This window comes from Stenella coeruleoalba (genome assembly GCF_951394435.1).
Source record: "Stenella coeruleoalba genome assembly, chromosome: 1".
NCBI classification, from domain to species: domain Eukaryota; kingdom Metazoa; phylum Chordata; class Mammalia; order Artiodactyla; family Delphinidae; genus Stenella; species Stenella coeruleoalba.
The window spans coordinates 151,661,174-151,688,965 of record NC_137169.1 but is presented as its reverse complement, the minus strand read 5'-3'; the positions used below and the strand labels follow the sequence as shown (position 1 = coordinate 151,688,965).

Below are 27,792 nucleotides of genomic sequence, written 5' to 3'. Positions count from 1 at the left end.
CTGTAAAATGGAGGTAATTCTATCTTTAAGAAATTCTTGAGGAACAATTGAACCAACAAAAATAAACACTGAGAACAAAAGAAAGTATAATTCAACGGCATGGTACTTTTAATACTAGTAATATTGTGTATCACTCAAAACAAAGATGGGGGGCTTCCCTGGTGGCACAGTGGTTGAGAGTCCGCCTGCCGATGCAGGGGACGTGGGTTCGTGCCCCGGTCCGGGAGGATCCCACGTGCCGTGGAGTGGCTGGGCCCGTGGGCCATGGCCACTGAGCCTGCGCGTCCGGAGCCTGTGCCCCGCAACGGGAGAGGCCGCGGCAGTGAGAGGCCCGCGTATCGCAAATGAAAACAAAAACAAAAAAAACAAAGACGGTATAATCTTTACCCGATAATTATACTTTATACCTTTCATTCACACTCTCTAAGATTTATTTTACATATGTCTTATGGAACATAGCATGGTATAATCATCTTTCTATAGCACAACAAACAAGCACAGCAAGTTCATTAATTTGCTAAAGTCTTCCAAGGTAAGTGGCAGAAACAAAACTCGAATTCCAGAATCCCTTGTTTAATCACCAACTCTTTAATATCCAAGCACATTTTCTTCTCAATGACCACATTCTTTAGAATACCATTTTTGGAATGAGATGAAATAACAACAAAAAATTCAAAACTTTTTTTGGTCATAATTAACAAAAAAATGTAATTGTAATCAAACAGAGCATATGACCTCATGGATTATTTGTTTCCATTTTGCACTGGGTTTTAAGCTACATTATCATCAAAGTACTGTTTACAATGCCGGTAAATCTATTTGTAGTTGAAATCTTTACAGGTAAGAAACTACTGAAAATTATTCAGAGGCAGAGATTCTACAACCTAACAACTAACCAGTTGTTTCCTGTATGTTAAAAATAAAGGGTTATAAACCATAAATACTAAATTAGGTTAAGAAAATTTAAAAGATCTTCTTTTATTGACTCTTTAAAAAAGCAAAAAGTAATTATTTGTATTTCTAACAATTTTACTTCTCACAACTGATCTAAACAATGTAGAAACATTTCATCTACATAACGCCTTAAAATGAAAACATAACTTCATCAACTCTAGAGCTCTGAACAAATATGTTTCACTAATATTTATATACTTGTGAGTCTCCACTTCTCCATACGTGAGCTTAGTTCACTTTTCAGAAATAATATAAAAAGAATAGTAAGTTTTAAATAATCCATTTATTTTACTAATATTCTATGAAAGACTAAACCATTTATTTATTTATTTATTTTATTTTACTTTTTACGGCTTGGCCTTTTTTTTTTAACATCTCTTTTGGAGTATAATTGCTTTACAATGGTGTGTTAGTTTCTGCTTTATAACAAAGTGAATCAGTTATACATATACATATATCCCCATATCTCTTCCTTCTAACGTCTCCCACCCTCCCTATCCCACCCCTCTAGGTGGTCACAAAGCACTGAGCTGATCTCCCTGTGTTATGTGGCTGCTTCCCACTAGCTCTGTATTTGACATTTAGTAGTGTATATATGTCCATGCAACTCTCTCACTTTGTCCCAGCTTACCCTTCCCCCTCCCCGTATCCTCAAGTACATTCTCTAGTAGGTCTGCGTCTTTATGCCCGTCTTATCCCTATGTTCTTCATGACCATTTTTTTTTAGATTCCATATATATCTGTTAGCATATGGTACTTGTTTTTCTCTTTCTGACTTACTTCACTCTGTGTGACAGACTCTAGGTCCATGCACCTCACTACAAGCAACTCAATTTCGTTTCCTTTTGTGGCTGAGTAATATTCCATTGTATACATGTGCCAAATCTTCTATATCCATTCATCTGTTGATGGACACTTAGGTTGCTTGCATGTCCTGCCTATTGTAAATAGAGCTGCAATGAACACGGTGGTTCATGACTCTTTTTGAATTATGGTTTTCTCAGGATATATGCCCAGTAGTGGGATTGCTGAGTCATATGGTAGTTCTATTTGTAGGTTTTAAGGAACCTCCATACTGTTCTCCATAGTGGCTGTATCAATTTACATTCCCACCAACAGTGTGAGATGGTTCCCTTTTCTCCACACCCACTTCAGCATTTATTGTTTGTAGATTTTTTGAAGATGTCCATTCTGACCGGTGTGAGATGATATCCCACTATATTTTTGATTTGAATTTCTCTAATGATTAATGATGTTGAGAATTCTTTCATGTGCTTGTTGGCAATCTGTACATTTTCTTTGGAGAAATGTCTACTTAGGTCTTCTGCCCATTTCTGGACTGGACTGTTTTTCTTTTCTTGATATTGAGCTGCATGAGCTGCTTGTAAATTTTGGAGATTAATCCTTTGTCAGTGGCTTCATTTGCAAATATTTTCTCCCATTCTGAGGGTTGCCTTTTCATCTTATGGTTTCCTTTGCTGTGCAAAAGCTTTTAAGTTTCATTAGCTCCCATTTGTTTATTTTTCTTTTTATTTCCATTTCTCTAGGAGGTGGGTCAAAAAGGATCTTGCTGTGATTTATGTCAAAGAGTGTTCTGCCTATGTTTTCCCCTAAGAGTCTGACAGTGTCTGGCCTTACATTTAGGTCTTTAATCCATTTTGAGGTTATTTCTGTGTATGGTGTTACGGAGTGTTCTAATTTCATTCTTTTACATGTAGCTGTCCAAGTTCTACCAGCAACACTTATTTAAGAGGCTGTCTTTTTCCCACTGTATATTATTGCCTCCTTTATCAAAGATAAGGTGACCATATGTGCGTGGGTTTATCTTTGGGCTTTCTATCCTGTTCCATTGATCTATTATTTCTGTTTTTGTGCAATACCATACTGTCTTGATTACTGTAGCTTTGCAGTATAGTCTGAAGTCAGGGATCCTGATTCCTCCAGCTCCGTTTTTCTTTCTCAAGATTGCTTTGGCTATTCAGGGTCTTTTGTGTTTCCAAACAAATTGTGAAATTTTTTCTGCTGTTCTATTAAAAATGCCATTGGTAGTTTGATAGGGATTGCATTGAATCTGTCGATTGCTTTGGGTAGTAGAGTCATTTTCACAATGTTGATTCTTCCAATCCAAGAACACGGTATATCACTCCATCTATTTGTATCATCTTTAATTTCATTCATCAGTGTCATAATTTTCTGCATACAGGTCTTTTGTCTCCTTAGGCAGGTTTATACCTAGATATTTTATTCTTTTTGTTGCAATGGTAAATGGGAGTGTTTTCTTGATTTCACTTTCAGATTTTTCATCATCAGTGTATAGGAATGCAAGAGATTTCTGTGCATTAATTTTGTATCCTGCAACTTTACCAAATTCATTGATTGGGTCTAGTAGTTTTCTAGTAGCATCTTTAGGATTCTCTATGTATAGTATCATGTCATGTGCAAACAGTGATAGCTTTACTTATTCTTTTACAATTTAGATTCCATTTATTTCTTTTTCTTCTCTGATTGCTGTGGCTAAAACTTCCAAAACTGTGTTGAATAATAGTGGTGAGAGTGGGCAACCTTGTCTTTTTCCTGATCTTAATGGAAATGGTTTCAGTTTTTCACCATTGAGAACGATGTTGGCTGTGGGTTTGTCATATATAGCCTTTATTATGTTGAGGTAAGTTCCCTCTATGCCTACTCTCTGGAGGGTTTTTATCATAAATGGGTGTTGAATTCTGTCAAAAGCTTTCTCTGCATCTATTGAGATGATCATATGGTTTTTCTCCTTCAACTGGTTATTATGATGGAACACATTGATTTATTTGTGTATATTGAAGAATCCTGGCATTCCTGGGATAAACCCCACTTGATCATCGTGTATGATCCTTTTAATGTGCTGTTGGATTCTGTTTGCTAGTATTTTGTTAAGGATTTTTGCAACTATGTTCATCAGTGATATTGGCTTGTAGTTTTCTTTCTGTGTGACATCTTTGGTTTTGGTATCAGGGTGATGGTGGCCTTGTAGAATTAGTCTGGGAGTGTTCCTCCCTCTGCTATATTTTGTAAGAGTTTGAGAAGGATAGGTGTTAGCTCTTCTCTAAATGTTTGATAGAATTCGCCTCTGAAGCCTTCTGGTCCCTGGGCTTTTGTTTCTTGGAAGATTTTTAAGCACAGTTTCAATTTCAGTGCTTGTGACTGGTCTGTTCATATTTTCTATTTCTTCCTGATTCAGTCTTGGTAGGTTGTGCATTTCTAAGAATTTGTCCATTTCTTCCAGGTTGTGCATTTTATTGGCACAGAGTTGCTTGTAGTACTCTCTCACAATCCTTTGTATTTCTGCAGTGTCAGTTTTTACTTCTCCTTTTTCATTTCTAATTCTATTGATTTGAGTCTTCTCCCTCTTTTTCTTGATGAGTCTGCCTAATGGTTTGTCAATTTTGTTTATCTTCTCAAAGAACCAGGTTTTAGTTTTATTGATCTTTGCTATCATTTCCTTCATTTCTTTTTCATTTATTTCTGATCTGATCTTTATGATTTCTTTCTTTTTGCTAACTTTGCTGTTCTTTCTCTAATTGCTTTAGGTGTAAGGTCAGGTTGTTTATTTAAGATGTTTCTTGTTTCTTAAGGTAGGATCATATTGCTATAAACTTCCCTCTTAGAACTGCTTTTGCTGCATCCCATAGGTTTTGGGTCGTCGTGTTTTCATTGTCATTTGTTTCTAGGTATTTTTTGATTTCTTCTTTGATTTCTTCAGTGATCTCTTGGTTATTAAGTAGTTTATTGTTTAGCCTCCACGTGTTTTTATTTCTTACACAATTTTTCCTGTAATTGATATCTAGTCTCATGGCATTGTGGTCAGAAAAGATACTTGATATGATTTCAACTCTCTTAAATTTACCAAGCCTTGACTTGTGACCCAAGATATGATCTATCCTGGAAAATGTTCCATGAGCACTTGAGAAGAAAGTGTATTCTGTTGTTTTTGGATGGAATGTCTTATTAATATCAATTAAGTCCATCTTCTTTAATGTATCATTTAAAGCTTGTGTTTCCTTATTTATTTTCATTTTGGATGATCTGTCCATTGGTGAAAGTGGGGTGTTACAGTTCCCTACTATGATTGTGTTACTGTCGGTTTCCCCTTTTATGGCTGTTAGCATTTGCCTTATGTATTGAGGTGCTCCTATGGTGGGTGCATAAATATTTACAATTGTTATATCTTCTTCTAGGATTGATCCCTTGATCTTTAGGTAGTGTCCTTCTTTGTCTCTTGTAATAGTCTTTGTTTTAAAGTCTATTTTGTCTGATATGAGAATTGCTACTCAAGCTTTCTTTTGATTTCCATTTGCATGGAGTATCTTTTTCCATCCCCTCACTTTCAGTCTGTATGTGTCCCTAGGTCTGAAGTGCGTCTCTTGCAGACAGCATATATACGAGTCTTGTTCTTGTATCCATTCAGCCAGTCTATGTCTTTTGGTTGGAGCATTTAATCCATTTACATTTAAGGTAATTATCGATATGTATGTTCCTATTACCATTTTCTTAATTGTTTTGGGTTTGCTATTGTAGGTCTTTTCCTTCTCTTGTGTTTCCTGCGTAGAGAAGTTCCTTTAGCATTTGTTGTAAACTTGGTTTGGTGCTGCTGAATTCTCTTAGCTTCTGCTTGTCTGTAAAGGTTTTAATTTCTCCATCAAATCTGAATGAGATCGTTTCTGGGTAGAGTAATCTTGGTTGTAGGTTTTTCCCCTTCATCACTTTAAATATCCTGCCATTCTCTCCTGGCTTGCATAGTTTCTGCTGAAATATCAGCTGTTAACCTTACGGTGATTCCGTTGTATGTTATTTGTTGTTTTTCCCTTGCTGCTTTTAACACTTTTTCTTCTTATTTAATTTTTGATGTTTTTATTAATATGTGTCTTGGCGTGTTTCTCCTTGGATTTATCCTGTATGGGACTCTCTGTGCTTTCTGGACTTGATTAACTCTTTCCTTTCCCGTATTAGGGAAGGTTTCAACTAAAATCTCTTCAAATATTTTCTCAGTCCCTTTCGTTTTCTCTCCTTCTTCTGGGACCCCTATAATTCGAATGTTGGTGTGTTTAATGTTGTCCCAGAGGTCTTTGAGACTGTCCTCAATTCTTTTCATTTCTTTTTCTTTAATCTGCTCTGCAGTAGTTACTTCCACTATTTTATCTTCCAGGTCACTTATCCATTCTTTTGCCTCAGTTATTCTGCTATTGATCCCTTTTAGAGAATTTTTAATTTCATTTATTGTGTGGTTCATCACTGTTTGTTTGCTCTTTAGTTCTTCTAGGTCCTTGTTAAATGTTTCTTGTATTTGCTCCATTCTATTTCCAAGATTTTGGATCATCTTTACTATCATTATTCTGAATTCTTTTTCAGGTAGACTGCCTATTTCCTCTTCATTTGTTGGGTCTGGTGGGTTTTCACCTTGCTCCTTCATGAGCTGTGTGCTTCTCTGTCTTCTCATTTTGCTTACCTTACTGCATTTGGGGTCTCCTTTTCGTAGGCTGCAAGTCATAGTTCCCGTTGTTTTGGGTGTCTGCCCCCAGTGGCTAAGGTTGGTTCAGTGGGTTGTGTAGGCTTCCTGATGGAGGGGACTAGGGCCTGTGTTCTGGTGGATGAGGCTGGATCTTGTTTTCTGGTGGGCAGGTCCACGTCTGGTGGTGTGTTTTGGGGTGTCTGTCTGTGGCCTTATAATGATTTTAGGCAGCCTTTCCGCTAATGGGTGGGGTTGTGTTCCTGTCTTGCTAGTTGTTTGGTATAGGGTGTCCAGCACTGGAACTTGCTGGTTGTTGAGTGGAGCTGGGTTTTGGCGTTGAGATGGAGATCTCTGGGATATTTTCACTGCTTTATATTACCTGGAGCTGGGCGGTCTCCCAGCTGTGTGACCAATGTCCTGAACTTGGGTTTCTCACCTCAGAGGCACAGCCCTGACACCTGGCTGGAGCACCAAGAGCCTGTCATCCACACGACTCAGAATAAAATGGAGAAGAAATAGAAAGAAAGAAAGAAGAAGATAAAATTAAATTAATTTAAAAAGTTATTAAAATAAAAAACAAAAATTATTTAAAAAAATTTTTTAAAGTAATAAAAAAGAAAGAAAGAAAGAAGAGAGCAACCAAACCAAAAACAAACCTACCAATGACAAGAAGAGCTAAAAACTATAGTAAAAAAAGACAGACAGAACCCTAGGACAAATGGTAAAAGCAAAGCTATACAGACAAAATCACACATAGATGCATACACATGCACACTTAGAAAAAGAGAAAAAGGGGAAAAAAAAAATATATCATTGCTCCCAAAGTCCATCTCCTCAATTTGGCATGATTTGTTGTCTATTCAAGTATTCCACAGATGCAGGGTACATCAAGTTGACTGTGGTGAGTTAATCCACTGCTCCTGATGCTGCTGGGAGAGATTTCCCTTTCTCTTCTTTGTTCGCTTCTGGCTTTCAGCTTTGGATTTGGCCCCGCTTCTGCATGTATGTCACCTGAGGGCATCTGTTCTTCACTCAGTAAGGATGGGGTTAGCTGATTCGGGGGCCCTGGCTCACTCAGGCCAGGGGGAGGGAGGGGTACAGAATGCTGGGAGAGCCTGTGGTGGCAGAGGCCGGCGTGACATTGCACCAGCCTGAGGTGCGCTGTGTGTTCTCCTGGGGAAGTTGTCCTTGGATCACAGGACCCTGGCAGTGGCAGGCTGCACAGGCTCCCGGGATGGGTAGTGTGGATAGTGACCTGTGTTTGCACACAGGCTTCTTGGTGGATGCAGCAGCAGCCTTAGCATCTCACGCCCGTCTCTGGGGTCTGTGTTGATAGCTGCAGCTCACACCCGTCTCTGGAGCTCCTTTAAGCGGCGCTCTGAATCCCCCTTCTTGCGCACCACGAAACAAAGAGGCATGAAAAAGTCTCTTGCCTCTTCAGCAGCTCCAGACTTTTTCCCAGACTCCCTCCAGGCTAGCCGTGGCACACTAGCCCGCTTCAGGCTGTGTTCACACAGCCAACCCCAGTCCTCTCCCTGGGATCTGACGGAAGCCCGAGCCTCAGCTCCCAGCCCCTACCCGTCCCAGCAGGTGAGCAGACAAGCCTCTTGGGCTGGTGAGTGCTGGTCGGCACCGATCCTCCGTGCGGGAATCTCTCCACTTTGCCCTCTGCACCCCTGTTGCTGCAGTCTCCTCCGTGGCTCCGAAGCTCCGCAGTCTCCGCCCACGAAGGGGCTTCCTAGTGTGTGGAAACCTTTCCTCTTTCACAGCTCTCTCCCACTGGTGCAGGTTCCATCCCTATTCTTTTGCCTCTGTTTTTTCTTTTTTCTTTTGCCCTACCCAGGTACGTGTAGGAGTTTCTTGCCTTTTGGGAGGTCTGAGGTCTTCTGCCAGCGTTCAGTTGGTGTTGTGTAGGAGCTGTTCCACATGTAGATAGAGGTATTTCTGATGTATTTGTGGGGAGGAAGGTGATCTCCATGTCATACTCTTTCGCCACCTTGAAGCTCCTCGACTAAACCATTTAAAAACTAAATATAGGGCTTCCCTGGTGGTTGAGAGTCCGCATGCCGATGCAGGGGACACGGGTTCGTGCCCTGGTCCGGGAAGATCCCACATGCCGCAGAGAGGCTAGGCCCATGAGCCATGGCCACTGAGCCTGTGCGTCCAGAGCCTGTGCTCTGCAACGGGAGAGGCCACAATAGTGAGAGGCCCGCGTACCGCGAAAAAAAACAAAACTAAATACAATTTGCAAATACTTGTTCTTACTTCCATACAAAAGATGTGTCTTTCTGTACTAAGAGGAGTTCCATTAATTTGTAGCACTGATTCTGACTACCAGGTAACCATGATGGTGATCAAATCATGGAACTTTTTCAGAGAATACACTGTGTCCAGGGTAGTGCTAAAAGGAGTACGCTCCTATCAGATTAAGGGCAGAAGTATCTCTAGAGGTGGAGTCTGAGTAACGGGTCAAAACTGGTTTTTTTCTTGCCTGATCATGGAGTTTCACCAACTTTATATTTTATTTTTTAAATAAAGCATAAATTTAAAAATAGTCATAAGTAGAACAGATGCCCACATCAGACACATTGATGAATTTTAAATAAAAAATGTTATTTTAATGTTTGACTTCTTATAGTGGTAATAGTGGTTTTTGTGCTTTAAAAATTATTGATTTTCTTTTAATTTGTTATAAAGGCATTATTTTGATTATAATACCTGAATTGATTCAATGATATTTTAAAATTCTATTGCCATTGATTTCCCTCTAGATTTTTCACTGTGGTAAAATATATATAACATAATATTTGTCATTTTAACCATTTTCATTGTACGATTCAGTGGCATTAATTAAATTTACAATGTTGTGCAATCATCACCATTGCACAATATCCGATTCCAAAATTTAACACCCCAAACCATACCCCTTTCCAAAATTCTTTCATCACTCCAAACAGAAACTGTAACTGTATAGCAATAACTCTTCAACCCTCCTTCCTCCAGCCACTGGTAACCACTAATCTACTTTGTATCTCTATGAATTTGCTTCTTTTAGATATTTCATGTAAGTGGAATCATACATTTGTCATTTGTTTCTGGCTTATTTCATTTAGCATAATGTTTTCAAGGTTCATTTCTGTTGCAGCATGTATTCAAACTTCGTTTCTTTTTGTAACTGAATAATAATCCATTATATGTATTGACATATACTGTATTTTGTTTATCCCTTCATCTGCTGCTGGACACTTGGGTTGTTGTCACCTTTTGGCTACTGTGAATAACACTACAATGAACACTGACTTAAATACAAGTATCTGTTTGAGTCCTAGCTTTCAATTATTCTGGGTATAGCCTACTAGTGGAATTGCTGGGTCATATGATAATTCTGTTTAGCTTTTTGAGGGACCACTAAATTGTTTTCCACAGCGGCTACCCCATTTTTCACATTCCCACCAGCAAAGTACAAGAATTTCAATTTCTCCATACCCTTACCAACACTTATCTTCTTTTTTTTTTTTCTTTAACATTATTGCCATCCCAGTAGATATGAAGCAGTATTTCATTGTGGTTCTGATCTGCATTTCTTAATGACAAATGATGTTGAGTGACTTTCATGTGCTTATTAGCCATTTTTATATCTCTTTGGCGAAATGTCTACTCAAGTCTTTTGACCATTTTTTAAGGGGGCTGTTTGTATATTTGTTGTTGAGTTGTAGTTGTTCTTTATATACTCTGGATATTATAAGATATGTATGGTTTTGCAAATATTTTCTCCAATTCTGAGAGTTGTCTTTTTCCTCTCTTGATAGTATCCTTAGATGCACAGGTTTCTAATTTTGATGAAGTCCAATTTACCTACTTTTTCTTTTGTTGCTTGTGCTATTGGTACCATATCTAAGAATCCACTGCCAAATCCAAGGTCATGACGATTTATCCCTATGATTTCTTCTAAGAGTTTTATGGCTTTAGCTCTTATATTCAGGTCACTGATCCATTTTGAGTTAATTTTTATATATGTTGTAAGGTAGGGGTCCAAATTCATTCTTTTACATGTAGAAATCCAGTTGTCCTAGCTTTATCTGTTGGAAAGACCACTCTTTCCTCTACTGAATGGACTTGGCACCCTTCTCAAAAACCTACTGTAGCAGTTTCCTTGGGCTGCCATAAAAAAGTACCATAAATTGAGTGGCTTAAAACAGTCCAAGTTTATTCTCTCAAAGTTCTGGATTCATGAAGTCCAAAATCAAGGAGTTGGCAGGGCCATGTTTCCTCCAAAACTTCCAGGGAAGAATCCTTCCTTGCCTCTTCCAGTTTCTGGTAGCCCCAGGTTTCCTTAGCTTCTGGTAGCATAACTCTTAATCTCTGCTTCTATCTTTACATGGCTGTCTTCTCTCTGTGTCTGTCTTCTCCTCATCATGTGACACCAAGTTATATTTGCTTAAGGTCCACCCTAATGACTTCATTTAACTTGATCACATCCTCAAAGACTCTATTTCCTAATAAGATCACATTCACAAGTATGGGATATTAGGACTTTGATACATCTTTGGGGGTGGGGGACACAATTCAAACCGTAACAGCCATAGATATATGGGTTTCCTTCTGAACTCTTCATTCTGTTCCATTTGTCTGTATGTCTACCCTTATTCCAGTATTGCCAGCTTTGTAATAAATTTTGAAGCTGAGAAGTGTGAGTTGTGCAACTTTATTCTTCTTTTTCAAGATTGTTTTGCCATTTTTAAATTTTGCCAAACTTTGCCAAACTCTTCAAAAACAGAAAATCTTTAATCAATCTTCATTATGGGTCACATTTTCCTGCTTCTTTACAGACCTGATAATTTTTTATTGGTTAACAAACACTGGGAATTTTACCTTTGTATTTCTGTATTCCTATAAATATTCTTGAACTTTGGTCTGGGACACAGCTAAGTTACTTAAAAACAGTGTGACCCTTTTGAGTATTGTTTTTAAGATTGAGATAAGAGTAGAACTCAGACTAGGGTTAATTATTTCCCCACTACTAAGGGGTAGAGACCAATTCCCTGTGAATTGTGAGGTTTTCCAGTCTGGCTGTTAGCAACAGGCACCATTCCTGACCCTGTTAGTGCCGGATACTGTTAACTCTAATTTGAGTGGGATTTTTTTCCCCTGCCCTTGGGTAGTTTCTTCACATATGTGTGCTGATCAGTACTCAACTGCATACTCAAGGGTAATCCTCCACAGAGTTCTTTCTCTATGTAGCTCTTTCCTCTCCGATGGTGTGTCCTGTGAATTGGAACCCATCTTGGTCTCCTTGGACTTTCAGCTTCCTCCCTCCACCTCACAAATTGTCAGACAACTTACATTTGTTACACATAATCCAGGACACAGACACCTTACCAGTCATGTCTCTTAATCTTATCTCCATGTAAGAAAAGATTTATTCTGCAAGTTCCTAAACAGCCATTCCCACATTTCCTAGGACACTGCTCTGCTAGTTGACACAAATGCCACACAGAAAGTACCTCTTCCACTCTAATGAATGAGTTCCCCCCAGTTTGAACTTAAGATATGTTTCAGTTACAAGGGGCATCCAAACAGAATCATTACTGCCTTCTCAGTTGCTAGTCTCACTACTCCATCTCACTGAGGAGCCCAGAAAAATCTCTGTACTATTCTATTTCTCTCATTGAATTTCTTTAAATAAGGTTTCTTTATACATGTAACTCATATACTCATATAGCTATATAGTGGCTTTACTTTTACTGTCTCAAAACTATAAAATAAGTTCTTTAATTTTAAAGTAAAAACGTATGTAAACATATGCAGATCTGACTTTTCTGGGGACAATGTAGGGTTTCTCAGTCTCAGCACTATTGATATTTTTGGCCAAATAATTCTTTGTTGGGTGTGTTTGGTGGGTGTGGTACAGGGGGTATGAAGAAGTATGTTATATACTGTAGGATGTTTGCAACCCCCCCTGGCCTCTTGACCTTTGCCTACTGAATGTCAGTAGCAACCACCTCCAACCCTCTACCATGCACAACAATCAAAATGGGGACTTCCCTGGTTGTCCAGTGGGTAAGACTATGCGCTCCCAATGCAGGGGGTCCAGGTTCAATCCCTGGTCAGGGAACTAGATCCCAGTGCAACTAAAGATCCTGCAACTAAGAAGTCTGCATGCTGCAACTAAAGATCCTGCATGAGGCAACGAAGATCCCATATGCCGCAACTAAGACCTGGGGCAGCCTAAATAAATAAATAAATGACTAAATAAATAAATAAATATATTAAAAAAAAATCAACTGTCTCTTAAAAAAAAAAAAATCAAAATGTCTCCAATACTGCCAAATATCTTTTGGGGGAATTGGGGGGAGGCAGGATCACCCCAGTTGAGAAACTCTGGGCTAACAGAACAAATCTCTCTATTCTAAGTACTTGTTTACAGTTTTTTACCAACAAAAGAGGGGAGGGCAAGGGGATAAGATTCTATTCTAGATTGCCAGGACCTATTAAAGTAACTAAATCTCAAAAACCAAGGGATCCATTTTTCTAATTACTTTGCTCAAAAACATCTTAAAAGGGCTTCCCTGGTGGCGCAGGGGTCAAGAATCCGCCTGCCAACGCAGGGGACAGGGGTTCGAGCCCTGGTCCGGGAAGATCCCAAATGCCGCGGAGCAACTAAGCCTGTGTGCCACAACTACTGAGCCTGCGCTCTAGAGCCTGCGGGCCACAACTACTGAAGCCTCTGCACTTAGAGCCTGTGCTCCGCAACAAGAGAAGCTACCGGAATGAGAAGCCCACGCACTGCAACGAAGAGCAGCCCCCGCTCACCTCAACTAGAGAAAGCCCACGTGCAGCAACGAAGACCCAACACAGCCAAAAATAAATAAAATAAATAAATAAAATAAAAAATAAATTAATTTTAAAAAAATCGTCGAAGTATGTTTTAAAAGTAACTCCTTTATACATAATTCAGTAAATGCCAACAATCTGTATGCTCAAACTACTGGAAGATATCATAATGAAAACCTCGAAAAGAAAAAGAGAGATTAATTCCAGTATCAATTAAGTATCCATAATTAAAATTCAGTTTTACTTCATTCTATGCTAATTTTATGAATTACTTACAAGTCTTATTTTAAAAGTGTATAATGTGAAACTTCTTACTTCTTAAAAACAAACTTCTCTACTCAAAGCTCTCATTTTTCAAAATATAATCTCCAAGACTTAGAACTTAGTTTTAAATGATACAAGGGGAGAAAATTTATTAAACTAGTAACTAGAGCTTAAAGAGGGAGAGCTGGAAAGTTCAAATGTTAAGTAGAGTTGCCCTCCAAAGGAGTAGAAAAATATTTCATGTCAGTTCCAGGTTTTGAGTAGACACATACAGAAGGCAGATGCAATTACCTGCAACATGAGCTCACAGTCATCTCTTCCAACAAAAATCATTTCTCGTGGCAGCCTGTGGCGAGTGCCTCCACTGCTCACCAAAAACCAGGATGTTAAGCTCATTTTCTGCTTAGCTTCTAAGTCTTTGGCAAAGCTACGTCATCCTGCAGAGAGAGATTCAGAAAAACATACATTTAGATATTTTCAACTTTAGCATCTATTCACCAAACCCTATAACTAGGCCTTGGAATAGAACTGCATTCAACATTTACCCCTGACTACATAAATAAGACAGGCCACGGGTCCCAGGAAACAACATATCTACCAAATTTTCAGCAGTAAAGTAAGTCCATGGACTCCATTAAGAGTTCACTTTGCAAAGATTACAGTCCCAGATCTTATTACATCTCAAGTACAGCCATAAACTATTTAACCTTTGCCCTATGACTTTGCAATTCCTCCAATTAAAGGTGGGAGTAAAACTTCCCACTCCATAAATCTGGGCTCTGCCTCATGACTTGTTTTGGCCAATGGAATGGTGTTAATAGCTGTGATGCAAGTGGAAGCTAAAATGTGCTTGGGCAATTGGGTTTGACCTCTTGTACCTCTGCCATTACCATAGAAAGAACACGCCCTAGCTAGCCCATTACTTCAAGAAGAATGAGACACATGTAGAACAGATGTGTATCTAACACAGAACTTGAAGCAGGCCCTCAGTATATCATTCAACCCTTAGCTGAAAAATAGAATTAGTGTTGTTTTAAGCCATTGAGAGATGTGCAGTGATTTGCTTCATCACTGACTATAATGCACAAAAGGTGAGTATAATTTACTGAAATATAGTATCTTTTTAAAAGTACAGATGGGGCTTCCCTGGTGGCGCAGTGGTTGAGAATCCGCCTGGCGATGTGGGGGACGCGGGTTCGTGGCCCGGTCCGGGGGTACCCCACGTGCCGTGAAGCGGCTGGGCCCGTGAGCCATGGCCGCTGAGCCTACGCGTCTGGAGCCTGTGCTCCGCAACGGGAGAGGCCACAGCAGTGAGAGGCCCGCGTACCAAAAAAAAAAAAAGAGTTCACTTAAAAAGGAATACATTAGGCAATTAAGTAGGTAGTCAACTAATAACATTTGTCATATCTCTATAGCTTATAAAGGTCTACAATTTGACATAGCTTATAAAGGTCTACAATTCTCAAGTAAATGATCACATTAGTATCATGTTAACCTCAGTAAACACTAGCAATGTTATACAAATAAGTGTCTCAATTATAAATGTTTTGAGAAACACACTCAATTCAAATGAATATATTTGATATCTGATTAAGAGCTAACAATGGACACCAAAGAAATTGCTTCTTTGTCTACCAAGTGTAGACCACTTAATGCACTTTCAAAAACATGCAATTTCAATTTCTCTGTCCTAACATGTACGGTACTTTTTCTTTTTTTTTAAGTGAATGGTGTTTTTTTTTTTTAAATTTATTTATTTTATTTTTGGCTGCACTGGGTCTCCACTGTTGCAGTCGGGCTTTTCTCTAGTTGAGGGAAGCGGGGGCTACCCCTTGCTGCGGTGCACGGGCTTTTCACTGAGGTGGCTTCTCTTGCTGCGGAGCACGGGTCCTAGGCGTGCGGGCTCTAGAGCGCAGGCTCAGCAGTTGTGGCGCACGGACCCAGCCGCTCTGCCGCATGTGGGATCCTCCCAGACCAGGGCTCGAACCCATGTCCGCTGCATTGGCAGGCGGATTCCTAACCACTGCGCCACCAGGGAAGTCCTATACTGTACTTTCTAAATATGTTTCTTCTAGAGCAGCAGCTCCTAAACTTTTTGTCCTTAAGACTCTTACACTTTTTTTTTTTAAAAAAGGACCCTAAAGAACATTTTGTTTACATGGGTTAGATATATTAATATTTACCATATTAGAAATAAAAACTGAGAAACTGGTATGTATTAATTCATTTAAAATGATCAATAAATCAATTTTACAGAAAAAATGGCTAACATTTTAATGAAGATTTACTATATTTCTGAAACAAATAATTAGTGAGAAGAATAGCACAATTTTACATTTTTAAAAATCTCTTTAAGCTATGGCTTAACAGAAGATTTTCATATCTGCTCTGAATTCAATCTGTTGCCATATACTGTTTAACTTAAAATATTTAAAAGCCTAGCTTCATACTTATTCCCAGATAAGTAGTGGGAAATGGAAAATTTATTTTAATAGTCTTTCCAAATAACTGAAGATAGTTTTCTCTGATACTACATCAAAACTTCACAGGTGGTAATTTCCTGAAAGTTATTTATAATATGGAATCTGAAACTTTCCATACATTTTAACATGAAAATCCATCTTCTGCTCTGAAGAGATTTTATAACACTGTGCATTGGTCATTTGAAAAACACTGGTTCCCTGAGTTACACAGATCTTCTAAGTGATGACACATTTCATTATACTATTTTAAAATATCACATTCATTTATATCATCACCCATCTCATCTGAAAAGTCTTTAATTACTGGGCAGCTGTTAAGCAGCAGAATCAAGCTCCTAAAATTCTAATTTTCTCTTAGAAAAATTTGCCTAAATTTTACTGGTAAAAAAATACTGTCAATTCTTTTCCTTGAAGTGACAGGTTTACACTGTCTGCTAAATACTCAGGTCTACAAAACCATAATTTGTCTGTCAGTCATCGTTTCAAGTAAAAATGATGTTCTATGAAACAACTGGCTAGTTCAGCTCACAACTCAAACAATGACACAAGTGCTTTTTCTTGCAACAACCATGGCACTTTCGTATACAGCGTTAAGTGCTTTATGTGTATTTCCATTTAGTCTTACAAAACATTAAAAAGATGTAATTCAAAGGTCAAGACTTAATAAACAATCATTTTTAACACTTCATCAAGGACATTCTTAAGTGAAACTGGCTGTTTTTCTTACCTGCAAGTGCATGCCAGTGAAGAATATTATTACTATTAGCATAGTACGGTGCCAATGCCTTGACTAAGCAGCTTTAGCCACCACTGTTTTTCCATATTATTAGTTCAAAGGTCTATACAATAAAAAAGCCAATAATGTTTTGATAGTATTATGAAAATAGTTTTGACCTCGTGACCCTTGAAACAGTTTCAAGGATTCCCAGAGGCCTGTTGACTGGGCTCTGAGAATTACTACTATCTTAGAGGATGTGACTATGTCATTAAGAGCATAAACTTAAGAGTCAGACAGATTGGTGGAGAAGTCTGACTCCTGGTTCCACCACTTATTTCCACACGACCTTGGGCAAGTTACTTATTACCCCATGTCCCTTAGTTTCCTCTTGTGTAAAATGGGAATAAGGATAGTATCTACTCAACAGTTTTTTTCTTATTGATCAAAAGAATACTACTTGTAAATATTTTTCCCATGAAATTCCCATATACATTCTTATATGATTTAATTAGAAGCTATACTACAGAACAGTGAAACAAAACATTCTGCAATAAGAAACACATCTATATATTAAAAGAGAAACCTTTAAAATGTAGAATTTCATGTTAAGGTAAAAATCCCATATATTATGAACTTATCTACACATACATGAAACAATTGGTTTCACCAAAATAAGCAAATAATTTTCTGTAAAGTTAGAACAATTAAGTCTTACTCCCTTCTCAATTTATTGAATTGATATGGTTAATTTATGTGGATTCTTAAATCTTCCATTCACCTAATTTCTTGATGCAAATGTTGTTGTTAGTCTTCCATCCGTCTACTTTCTGTCAAAATGCTTTTTAGCATTTTATATGTATGTCCTGGCCAAATAAACAGAGAATCAAAAAAATTTTACCAGAAGAAAAAACCTTCAATCTAAATATGGTATATAATTTGCATACTGCCTTTCCAAGGAAAGACAATTTTAAAACATGACATTAATAAGTAAGTCAACAGTTTTAAACTCATTTAAGGGAACTGAAGAAAAAAACTTTTCAGCATTTGTATGGACAATGTCCGTAAGACATGTTAAAGGAAATCAAATTAACCTAAATACAGCAAACGAAACACCAGAGCCAACCAGGGGCAACAAGAACAGTTTCCAGACATTTTTTAAATCACAACGTAGTATGTAAGCATGATTCATATGCTACAAAAATATTTTAATTATTTAGACAATAGCAAGCATAATTATATACCAATATGTAATATATAACTCCACAATATAAACATACAGTAATTAACTATATAAAATAAAATTAAAATAATGGCTTTTTACATATTTTATTTTGACTTTCAATGACACTTAAAAGGTAACAAATATACACATTTTCTAAGAAACAAAAATGAAAAGCATAATCCTCAAGATGAAGGGTATTTATTTACTGGGGTGGGGCAGTGACCGTGAGTCATCTTCTAGTTTTTCTACAATGGGAGGGAATGAGATATGATATAAACCCACTGTCTCTCAGTTCTCACATGGGACTCTTCCCTTATCTAAGACAGCTTTCTCACTGGTCCCTTAGTTGCAATGCTCTTTTCCTACTCACTGAGTTAATACTGACATTTGCATATGGGTAAAACTGAAAACTGAGCTTCCTCAGTGGCCAAGGCAGAATTTTCGGCTCAGCTTCCTCTAAAGGGCAGGAAAAGGGGCCTTTGGGTTTGCCGATTGGATAGAATATGCCCAAGGTCTTGACTTGGGCACTTCAGATATCCTATCTGTAAAAATGAAAAGAAAAACAAAATAACCCCCCAAAATAAGAAGAGAGCACATCAAGATAAAATGAGATATAGATATTGCTATCTTGTAGTATCCAGCATATTGGGAGGCACTCAATTTATGCTCATTGCCTTTTCTCCCTCTCCTCCTGATCTTTTCTGCCAAATAATACAATAATGTCATAATATGAGACTCAAAATACATCAACCAAACAATACATATACGTTGAATATCTTCTATGTCAATGTTCTAAAATTATTCACTTAAAGAAATAGATTAGGGTAAAAATTATGGCAATATAATATGCCTTATACCTTACTCATAAAATTAAAAATACTATAACCTTTATTTCATACATATTTCAATTCTGAAAAGTACATTTAATGGATCACTGATTAAAATTCCTGTAACACTTTCTCAAAGCACAAATAATTTTCAGGTCATACTGGGGATCTAAAGACTGAAGAGTATGGAAGACCTTGACCTTTGCAAAGATTACAGTCCCAGATCTTATTACATCTCAAGTACAGCCATAAACTATAACCTTTGCCCTATGACTTTGCAATTCCTCCAATTAAAGGTGGGAGTAAAACTTCCCACTCCATAAATCTGGGCTCTGCCTCATGACTTGTTTTGGCCAATGGAATGGTGTTAATAGCTGTGATGCAAGTGGAAGCTAAAATGTGCTTGGGCAATTGGGTTTGACCTCTTGTACCTCTGCCATTACCATAGAAAGAACACGCCCTAGCTAGCCCATTACTTCAAGAAGAATGAGACACATGTAGAACAGATGTGTATCTAACACAGAACTTGAAGCAGGCCCTCAGTATATCATTCAACCCTTAGCTGAAAAATAGAATTAGTGTTGTTTTAAGCCATTGAGAGATGTGCAGTGATCTGCTTCATCACTGACTATAATGCACAAAAGGTGAGTATAATTTACTGAAATATAGTATCTTTTTAAAAGTACAGATGGGGCTTCCCTGGTGGCGCAGTGGTTGAGAATCCGCCTGCCGATGCAGGGGACACGGGTTCGTGCCCCGGTCTGGGGGTATCCCACGTGCCGTGAAGCGGCTGGGCCCGTGAGCCATGGCCGCTGAGCCTGCGCGTCCGGAGCCTGTGCTCCATGGCGGGAGAGGCCACAGCAGTGAGAGGCACGCGTACCAAAAAAAAAAAAAAAAAAAAGTACACTGATAAGTCCAATACACTCACTTGAGTATTTTCAGAAATACACAATTGAAATTTTGTTGAAATTGTTCCCTTTTTTCCAGTTTCTTCATCTCAGAATGGTAACATTTATTTGTATAATTAAACCTAAGGCTGTTATGTGTTACAGAACTACAAATTGTAGACAAAGGAAGCTTATATTAACAAAAAGTCCAACAAGGAGAGAATCCAGCTATAGAAGAAGATGCAAGCTCACTTTTTCTTTGGGAAAAAGGTCAACATCTATAGTTTACTTTTTCACCATCTGGAACAGTTCAGTTTACCCACCGGAGAATCCTCCAATCTCCTCCCAAAGTGGGCAAAAGCACACTGATGATGCTGTGGAAGCCAAGTCAAGAAGAAATAACTGGGGGGAACCTCACCATTCCATGTGAAGAGTTTCTATGTATTTATCTCCTTGGTTAAGCATAGCACCTTATCCCATCCTTGAATGAGCTTGAGGGTCACATGTTTAGAGACTCTCTGATTTAGTATCTTCAGATAATAAACCTGTAATCTTCTGTGGGACTAGGGGTTTGGGCAATGGAGCCTACTAGTTCTTTATATGAACTTCAACTGATTTTCTTGGTTTCAGTCCACCCTGTCTTCCAAGATAACTGGTATCTCACATTCCCAAGCCTTTCCAAGATTCTATGAGAATTCCTTTTTTTCTTTATTTCTTCCTCCCACAGCTCCCCCTCTTCCAAAACTTTCTCAACTTCTCTTCCCAAGTAGCCTCCTCTCATTCTCTTTGTATTAGTGAGACTGGGAAGGAACAGAGAAAACTCCAGGGGCCCTATTCAGTATACTTCTAGAAAATTGCTTCTTTTATCATATGATTTTGAAATAAAATAACATTAAAATAAACTAGCTATTCAAAATATAATAAAATATCTCAATGATCATATATTATCCCCATTTTCTTTAGTGTCATAATCGTTTCCTTTTCTTTTTTCCAGATTGACTCAAGAACGTTAGCTACTCTTAAAAGAAGTGAATTCCCAATGATAATGTCTGCTCTCCATATCTGTAGTTTGGTTACTTCATTCTAATTGCATTGATTTCAAACTTCAGGTTATATACTATTAAAATTACAAACACCAGATATGATTCAACAGAAGCTAAAGAAAAGGGGCAAAAGTCTCCATAGTCATGTTAATCTAACTCTGGATATGCCTCCAAACAATCCCTGGACAAATGAGCATTGTATAGTTCATCAAACAACATATGATACACTAATGTTTCCATACTCTCAGATGAAATGGCTAAAAGGATATTCTTGGTAACTTTATGAATTTGGAAAGAAGTTACGATAAGGAAAACTAATGGATCAGTTCAAACACTTACGTATTTCAAGGTAATTCCTCATAAAACCTTTGTATTAAATTCTCCTAGTAAAATGAAGAAAAAGGCAAGCTGGATAAAACAAAAGGATCCTGTCTATGAGAGAGTCTGTATATGTAAGGACACAAAGAGGTTGAAAGTAAAAGGATAAAACAAGAAATTCCATGCAAACCGGAATCAAAAGAATGAGGTGGCTATGTTAATGTCAAATAAAATAGATTTTAATTCAAAAGAGCTTACAAAAGACAAAGATCATTATATATTGATAAAAGGTTCAACACAGCAAGAAGATATAAAAACTGCAAACATATACACACCTAACAACAGAACATCAAAATATATGAAGCAAAAATGGACAAAATTAAAAAGATAAGTAGACAGTAGAACAGTAACAGTGAAGACTTCAATGCCCCGTTTTCAACTATGAAAAACAACCAGACAGAAGATCAATAAAGAAAGAGAAGACTTGATAACACTATGGACCAATCTGACCTAACAGATACATACAAAACACTCCACTCAACTATAGCAGAATCACATTCTTTTCAAGTGCACAAAGAATATTCTCCATAATAGACCATAATGTTAGGCCTAAAACAAGACTTAATGAAAAGATGGAAATATTACAAAACAACTTTTCTAATCACAATCTAATGAAATTAGAAATCAATAACAGCAGGAAAGCTGGAAAATTCTCAATATGTAAAAACTAAACAACACACTCTTTAACAATGAGTGGGTAAAAGAAGCAATCATAAGAAAATTAAAAAATAAATTGAAACAAATGGAAAGAACAATACAGAATAACAAAACTTGTAAGATGTGCTCAAAAGCAGTCCTAATAGAGAAATTTCCAGCTGTAACTACTATAAAAAAAAAAAGCAAAAAAAAGATCTCAAATCAATAATCTAAATGCACATCTTAAGGAAACCAAACCCAAAAATAACTGAAGCAAGAAAATAATAAAGATTACTGTTTCTAGTTGTGGCCTTTCTTTTTTGCTTAAAGAAGTCACTTTAACGTTCTTGTAAAGTTTGTTTGGTGGTGCTGAATTCCTTTAGTTTTTGCTTGTTTGTAAAATTTTGATCTATCAAATCTGAATGAGAACCTTGACAGGTAGAGTTTTCTGGTTTGTAGACTTTTCTCTTTCATCACTTTACATATATTGTGTCACTTCCTTCTGACCTGCAGAGTTTCTGCTAAAAAATCAGCTCAGTTCCTTATGTGTAACTGTTGCTTATCCCTTGCTTTTTTTTTTTTCAGTACATGGGCCTCTCACTGCTGTGGCCTCTCCCATTGCAGAGCACAGGCTCCGGACGCGCAGGCTCAGCGGCCATGGCTTACGGGCCTAGCCACTCCGTGGCATGTGGGATCTTCCCGGACCGGGGCATGAACCTGTGTCTCCTGCATCGGCAGGTGGACTCTCAACCACTGTACCAGCAGGGAAGCCCCCTTGCTGCTTTTAATAACCTCTTTTTATCTTTAACTTTTGCCATTTTAATTACAATGTATCTTGGTGTGGTGCCCTTTGGGTTGATCCTATTTCAGACTCTACATCCTGGACCTAGATGTCTGTTTCCTTTCCTAGGTTAGGGAAGTTTTCAGCTGTTATATCTTCAAATATGTTCTCTGCCCCTTTCTCTCTCTCTTCTCCTTCTAGGACCCCTATAGTGTTAATGTTTTTACACCTGACTTTGTGCCAGTGGTCTCTTAATCCATCCTCATTTTAAATTTAAACATTTTTCTGTTGAGCTTGGGTGATTGCCACTACTCTGTCTCCCAGTTTGCTGACTGTTCCTCTGTATCATCTAACCTACTGCTGATTCCTTCTAACATATTTTAAAATTTCAGTTACATATTCTTCAGCTCTGTTAGCTCTTTACATTTTCTAACTTTTTGCTTAACACCCCACTTACATCAATGAACAGATCATCCAGACAGCAAATCAATAAGGAAACATTAACCTGAAATGATACATTAAAATGGACTTAATAGATATATATAGAACATTCCATCCAAAAGCAGCAGGATACATTCTTTTCAAGTGCATATGGAATATTCTCCAGGATAGGTGACATGCTAGGCCACAAAATAAGTCTCAGTAAATTTAAGAAAACTGAAGTCATATCAAACATCTTTTCCACCAAAATGCTACGAGACTAGGAATCAACTATAAGAAAAAAACTACCCAAACCACAAACAGATGGAGACTTAACAATATGTTACTAAACAACCAATAGGTCACTGAAGAAATCAAAGAAACCCCAAAATACCTGTAGACAAATGAAAATGAATACACAATGATCCAAAATCTATGGGATGTAGCCAAAGCAGTTCAAAGATGGAAGTTTATAGTGATACAAGCTTACCTCAGGAAACAAGAAAAATCTCAAACAACCTAACATTACACCTAAAGGAACTACCAAAAGAAAAGCAATCAAAACCCAAAGTTAGATGAAGGAAAGAAATCATAAAGATCAGAGCAGAAATAAATGAAAAAGGGACTAAAAAACAATAAAAAAGATCAACAAAACTAAAACCTAGTTCTTTGAAAAGATAAACAAAATTGATAAACCTTTAGCCAGACTCATCAAGAAAAAAGAGGGCCCAAATCAGAAGTGAAAAAGAAGTTACAACCAATGCCACAGAAACTCAAAGGATCATAAAAGTTACTGTGAACAATATTATGTCAAAACAGACAACCTAGAAGAAATGGACAAATTCCCAGAAATGTACAATTTTCCCAATACTGAACTGGGAAGAAACAGAAAAGACTGACAGACCAATTACTAGATAAAATTGAATCAGTAATTTACGAAAAAAAAACAACCTCCAAACAAAAGTTCAGGACCATACGGCTTCACAGGTGAATTCTAACAAACATTTAGAATTAATGAAAAGAGTTAATGCCCTCAAACTATTCCAAACACTAAAGAGGAAGGAACTCTTCCAAACCCATTTTATGAGGCCAGCATCACCCTGATAGCAAAACTAGAAAAAGACACTACAAAAAAAAAAAAAAAAAAAAATCACAGGCCAATATCACTGATGAACCCAGATGCAAAAATCCTAAACAAAATATTAGCAAACCAAATCCAACAATACGTTATAAAGATTATACACTGTGATCAAATGGGATTTAACCCAGGGATGCAAGGACTTTTCAGTATCTGCAAATCAATCAATGTGATACCACACTAACATACTGAAGAATAAAAACCACATTATCGGGCTTCCCTGGTGGCGCAGTGGTTGAGAGTCCACCTGCCGATCCAGGGGACACGGGTTCGTGCCCCGGTCTGGGAAGATCCCACATGCCGCAGAACAGCTAGGCCCGTGAGCCATGGCTGCTGAGCCTGCACATCCGGAGCCTGTGCTCCACAATGGGAGAGGCCACAACAGTGAGAGGCCCGCGTACCGCAAAAAAACAAAAAAAACCACATGATCATCTCAATAAATGCAAAAAACGCTTTTGACAAAATTCAACATTCATTTATGATAAAAACTCTCCAGAAAATGTGTTGGGGGGAAACATACCTCAACATGATAAAGGCCATATATGACAAGCCCACAGCTAACATCATACTCAACGGTGAAAAGCAGAAAGCATTTCCTTTAAGATCAGGAACAACACAAGGATTCCCACTCTTACCACTTTTATTTAACATAGTTTTGGAAGTCCTAGCAACAACCATCAGGGAAGAAAAAGAAACATGAGGAATCCAAGTCAGAAAGGAAGAAGTAAAACTGTCACTGTTTGCAGACAATGTGATATTACACATAGAAAATCCTAAAGATGTCAACAGAAAACTACTAAAGCTCATTAATGAATCTGGTAAACTTGCAGGATACAAAATTAATATACAGAAATCTGCTGCATTTCTATATATTAATGATGAACTATCAAAAAGAAAAATTAAGAAAACAATCTGATTTCCCATTGTATCAAAAAGAATAAAATACCTAGGAATAAATCTAAGGAGGTAAAAGACCTGTAACCAGAAAACTGTAAACACTGAAGAAAGAAACTGAAAATGATACAAATGAAAAGATATACCATGTTCATGGATTTTTAAGAATTTATATTGTTAAAATGTCCATAATGCCAAAAGCAAATAACTAGAATAATTCTAAAATTTGTGTGGAAACACAGAAGACCCTGAATAGCCAAAAGTAATATTGAGACAGAAGAACAAAGCTGGCAGTATCACACTCCCTCATTTCAAACCATACTATAAGGCTATAGTAATCAAAACAGTATGGCACTGGCCTAAAAAAAGACACATAGATCAATGGAATAGAATAGAGAGCCCAGAAATAAACCCATGCTTATATGGTCAATTAATCTATGACAAAACAGGAAAGAATGTACAGTGGAGAAAAGACAGCCTCTTCAATAAATGGTGTTGATAAACCTGGACATCTACATGCAAAGGAGTTAAACTGGACTACTGTCTCACATCATATACAAAAATAAACTCAAAATGGATTAAAGACTTAAATGTAAGACCTGAAAACATGAAACTCCTAGAAGAAAACACAGGTAGTACACTCTTTGACATTGGTCTTAGCAATATTTTTTAGCAATATGTCCTCAAGCAAGGGAAACAAACAAAAAAATAAACAAGTGTGACTACATCAAACTAAAACATTGTTGCATTGTGAAGAAAACTATCAACAAAATGAAAAGGCATCCTACTGAATGGAAGAAGATATGTGCAAACTATGTACCTGATAAAAGGTTAATATCCAAATGATATATCTGATAAAGGGTAAATATACAAAGATCTCATGCAACTCAACATCAACAGGAACATGAAAAGATGCTGAACTCTGCTAATCAACAGAGAAATGTAAAGTGAAACCACAATGAGATATCATCTCATACCTGTCAAAATGGCTACCATCAAAAAGACCAGAAATAACAAATGTTGGCAAAGATGTCAAGAAAATGGAACCCCTGTACACTGTTGGTGGGAATATCAATTGGTACAGCTACTTTGTAAAACAGTATGGAGGTTCCTCAAAAAACTCAAAATAAAACTACCATAGGATCCAGCAGCCCCACTGCTGGGTGTGTATCAGAAGAAAACAAAAACACTAATTCAAAAAGACATATTGAATATATACCCCAATGTTCATAGCAGCATTATTTACAATACTCAAAATATGGAAGCAACCTATGTGTCCAGCCATCAAAAGATGAAAGAATAAAGAAGATGTGAATATATATTTATATAGAATGAAATACTACTCAGCCATAAAAAAGAATGAAATTTTGCCATTTTCAACAACATGTATGGACCTGGAGGATATTAGGCTAAGTGAAATAAGTCAGTGAAAGACAAATACTGTGTGATATCACTTATATGTATAATCTAAAAAATAAACTAGTGAATATAACAAAGAACAAACAGATTCACAGATACAGTGAACAAAGTAGTGGTCACCAGTGAGAGAGAGGAAAGGAAAGGGGGAGGGGCAGAATATGGGTAGGGGATTAAGTGGTACAAACTATTATGTATAATATAAATAAGCCTCAAGCATATATTGCACAGCATCAGGAATATTTTGTAATAACTGTAAATGGAGTATAATCTGTAAAAATTTTGAATCACTATGTCGTACACCTGAAGCTAACACAATACTGTAAATCAACTATACCTCAATTTTTTAAAAAAAGGAATTAACACCAATTCTTCGCAAACTCTTCCAAAAAACCAAAGAGGGAAGACATCCTAATTCATTCTATAAGGGCAGCAATACCTGATACCGAAGGTAGACATAGAAACTACAAGAAAAGAAAACCACACTAAGATATTACTGATGTAACAATCTTCAACAAAATACTGGCAAACTGAATTCAGCAGCATATTAAAAAGGATTATATACCATGGCTTCATGGGATTTATTCCTGGAATGAAAAGACAGGTCAACATATAAAAATGAATCAAGGTAATAGAGTATAATCATAAAAAGAAAGGAAAAAATGATCAGAAATTGTATTAGTTAATTATGCAGACTGATGCAGAAAAAGTATTTGACAATATTCAAAATCCTTTCATGATAAAAACACTCAGTAAAGTAGGAAGAGAAGGAAACTCTTTGAACATGATAAAGGCCAAATATGAAAAGCCCACAGCTAAATTCATACTCAATGGTAAGAGACTAAAACCTGTGCCCCTAAAATCAGAAACAGGAAAAGAACACCTGGTTTCATTTCTATTTAACAATGTACTGGAAGTCCTAGCCAGAGTAATTAGGTAAGAAAGAGAAATTAAAGGCATCAAAATTAAATGGAAGAAGTAAAATCACCTCTGTTCAAAGATGACATGATCTTATATGTAGAGAACTCTAAAAAGTCTACCAAAACAACCACAAAACCCACACTACCACAGCTAATGAATGAATTCAGAGAAATTGCAGGATATAAAATTAAGTAAAAAATCAGTTTCATTTCTAGTTATTAGCAATGAACAATCTGAAAAGGAAATTAAGAAGAAAATTCCATTTATAACAGCATCAAAAAGAATAAAATAATTAGGAAGATATAACCAAGATGACCCAAGACTTATACCGTGAAAAATAAAAAACACTGCTGAGAGAATTTAAAGGAGACCTAAATAAATGTAAGGGCATTCTGTACTCACAGATTTGAAGACCTAATATTGTTAGGTGATAAGACTACCAAAGCAATCTACAAAGTCAGTGTGATCCTTATCAAAATCCCAAAAGTACT

The 27,792-nt window shown here is 37.2% G+C and overlaps 1 protein-coding gene across 14 annotated transcripts in view; it reads right to left on the bottom strand.

Annotated features, from left to right (window-relative positions):
• CEP170 (centrosomal protein 170) overlaps positions 1 to 27,792 on the bottom strand; it is a 146,790-nt gene that overhangs the window by 95,231 nt on the left and 23,767 nt on the right. For 10 of the 14 annotated variants that reach the window (XM_079904878.1, XM_079904869.1, XM_079904882.1 and 7 more), the window contains exon 2: positions 13,829 to 13,974. In XM_079904878.1, coding sequence (XP_079761004.1) covers positions 13,829 to 13,933 — 105 coding nt within the window. In that variant the 5' untranslated portion in view covers positions 13,934 to 13,974. Of the gene's footprint in view, positions 1 to 13,828; positions 13,975 to 16,747; positions 16,821 to 17,516; positions 17,602 to 27,792 lie in introns of those variants that run through there. The other 4 variants (XM_079904875.1, XM_079904877.1, XM_079904876.1 and 1 more) reach the window with 2 other exon arrangements.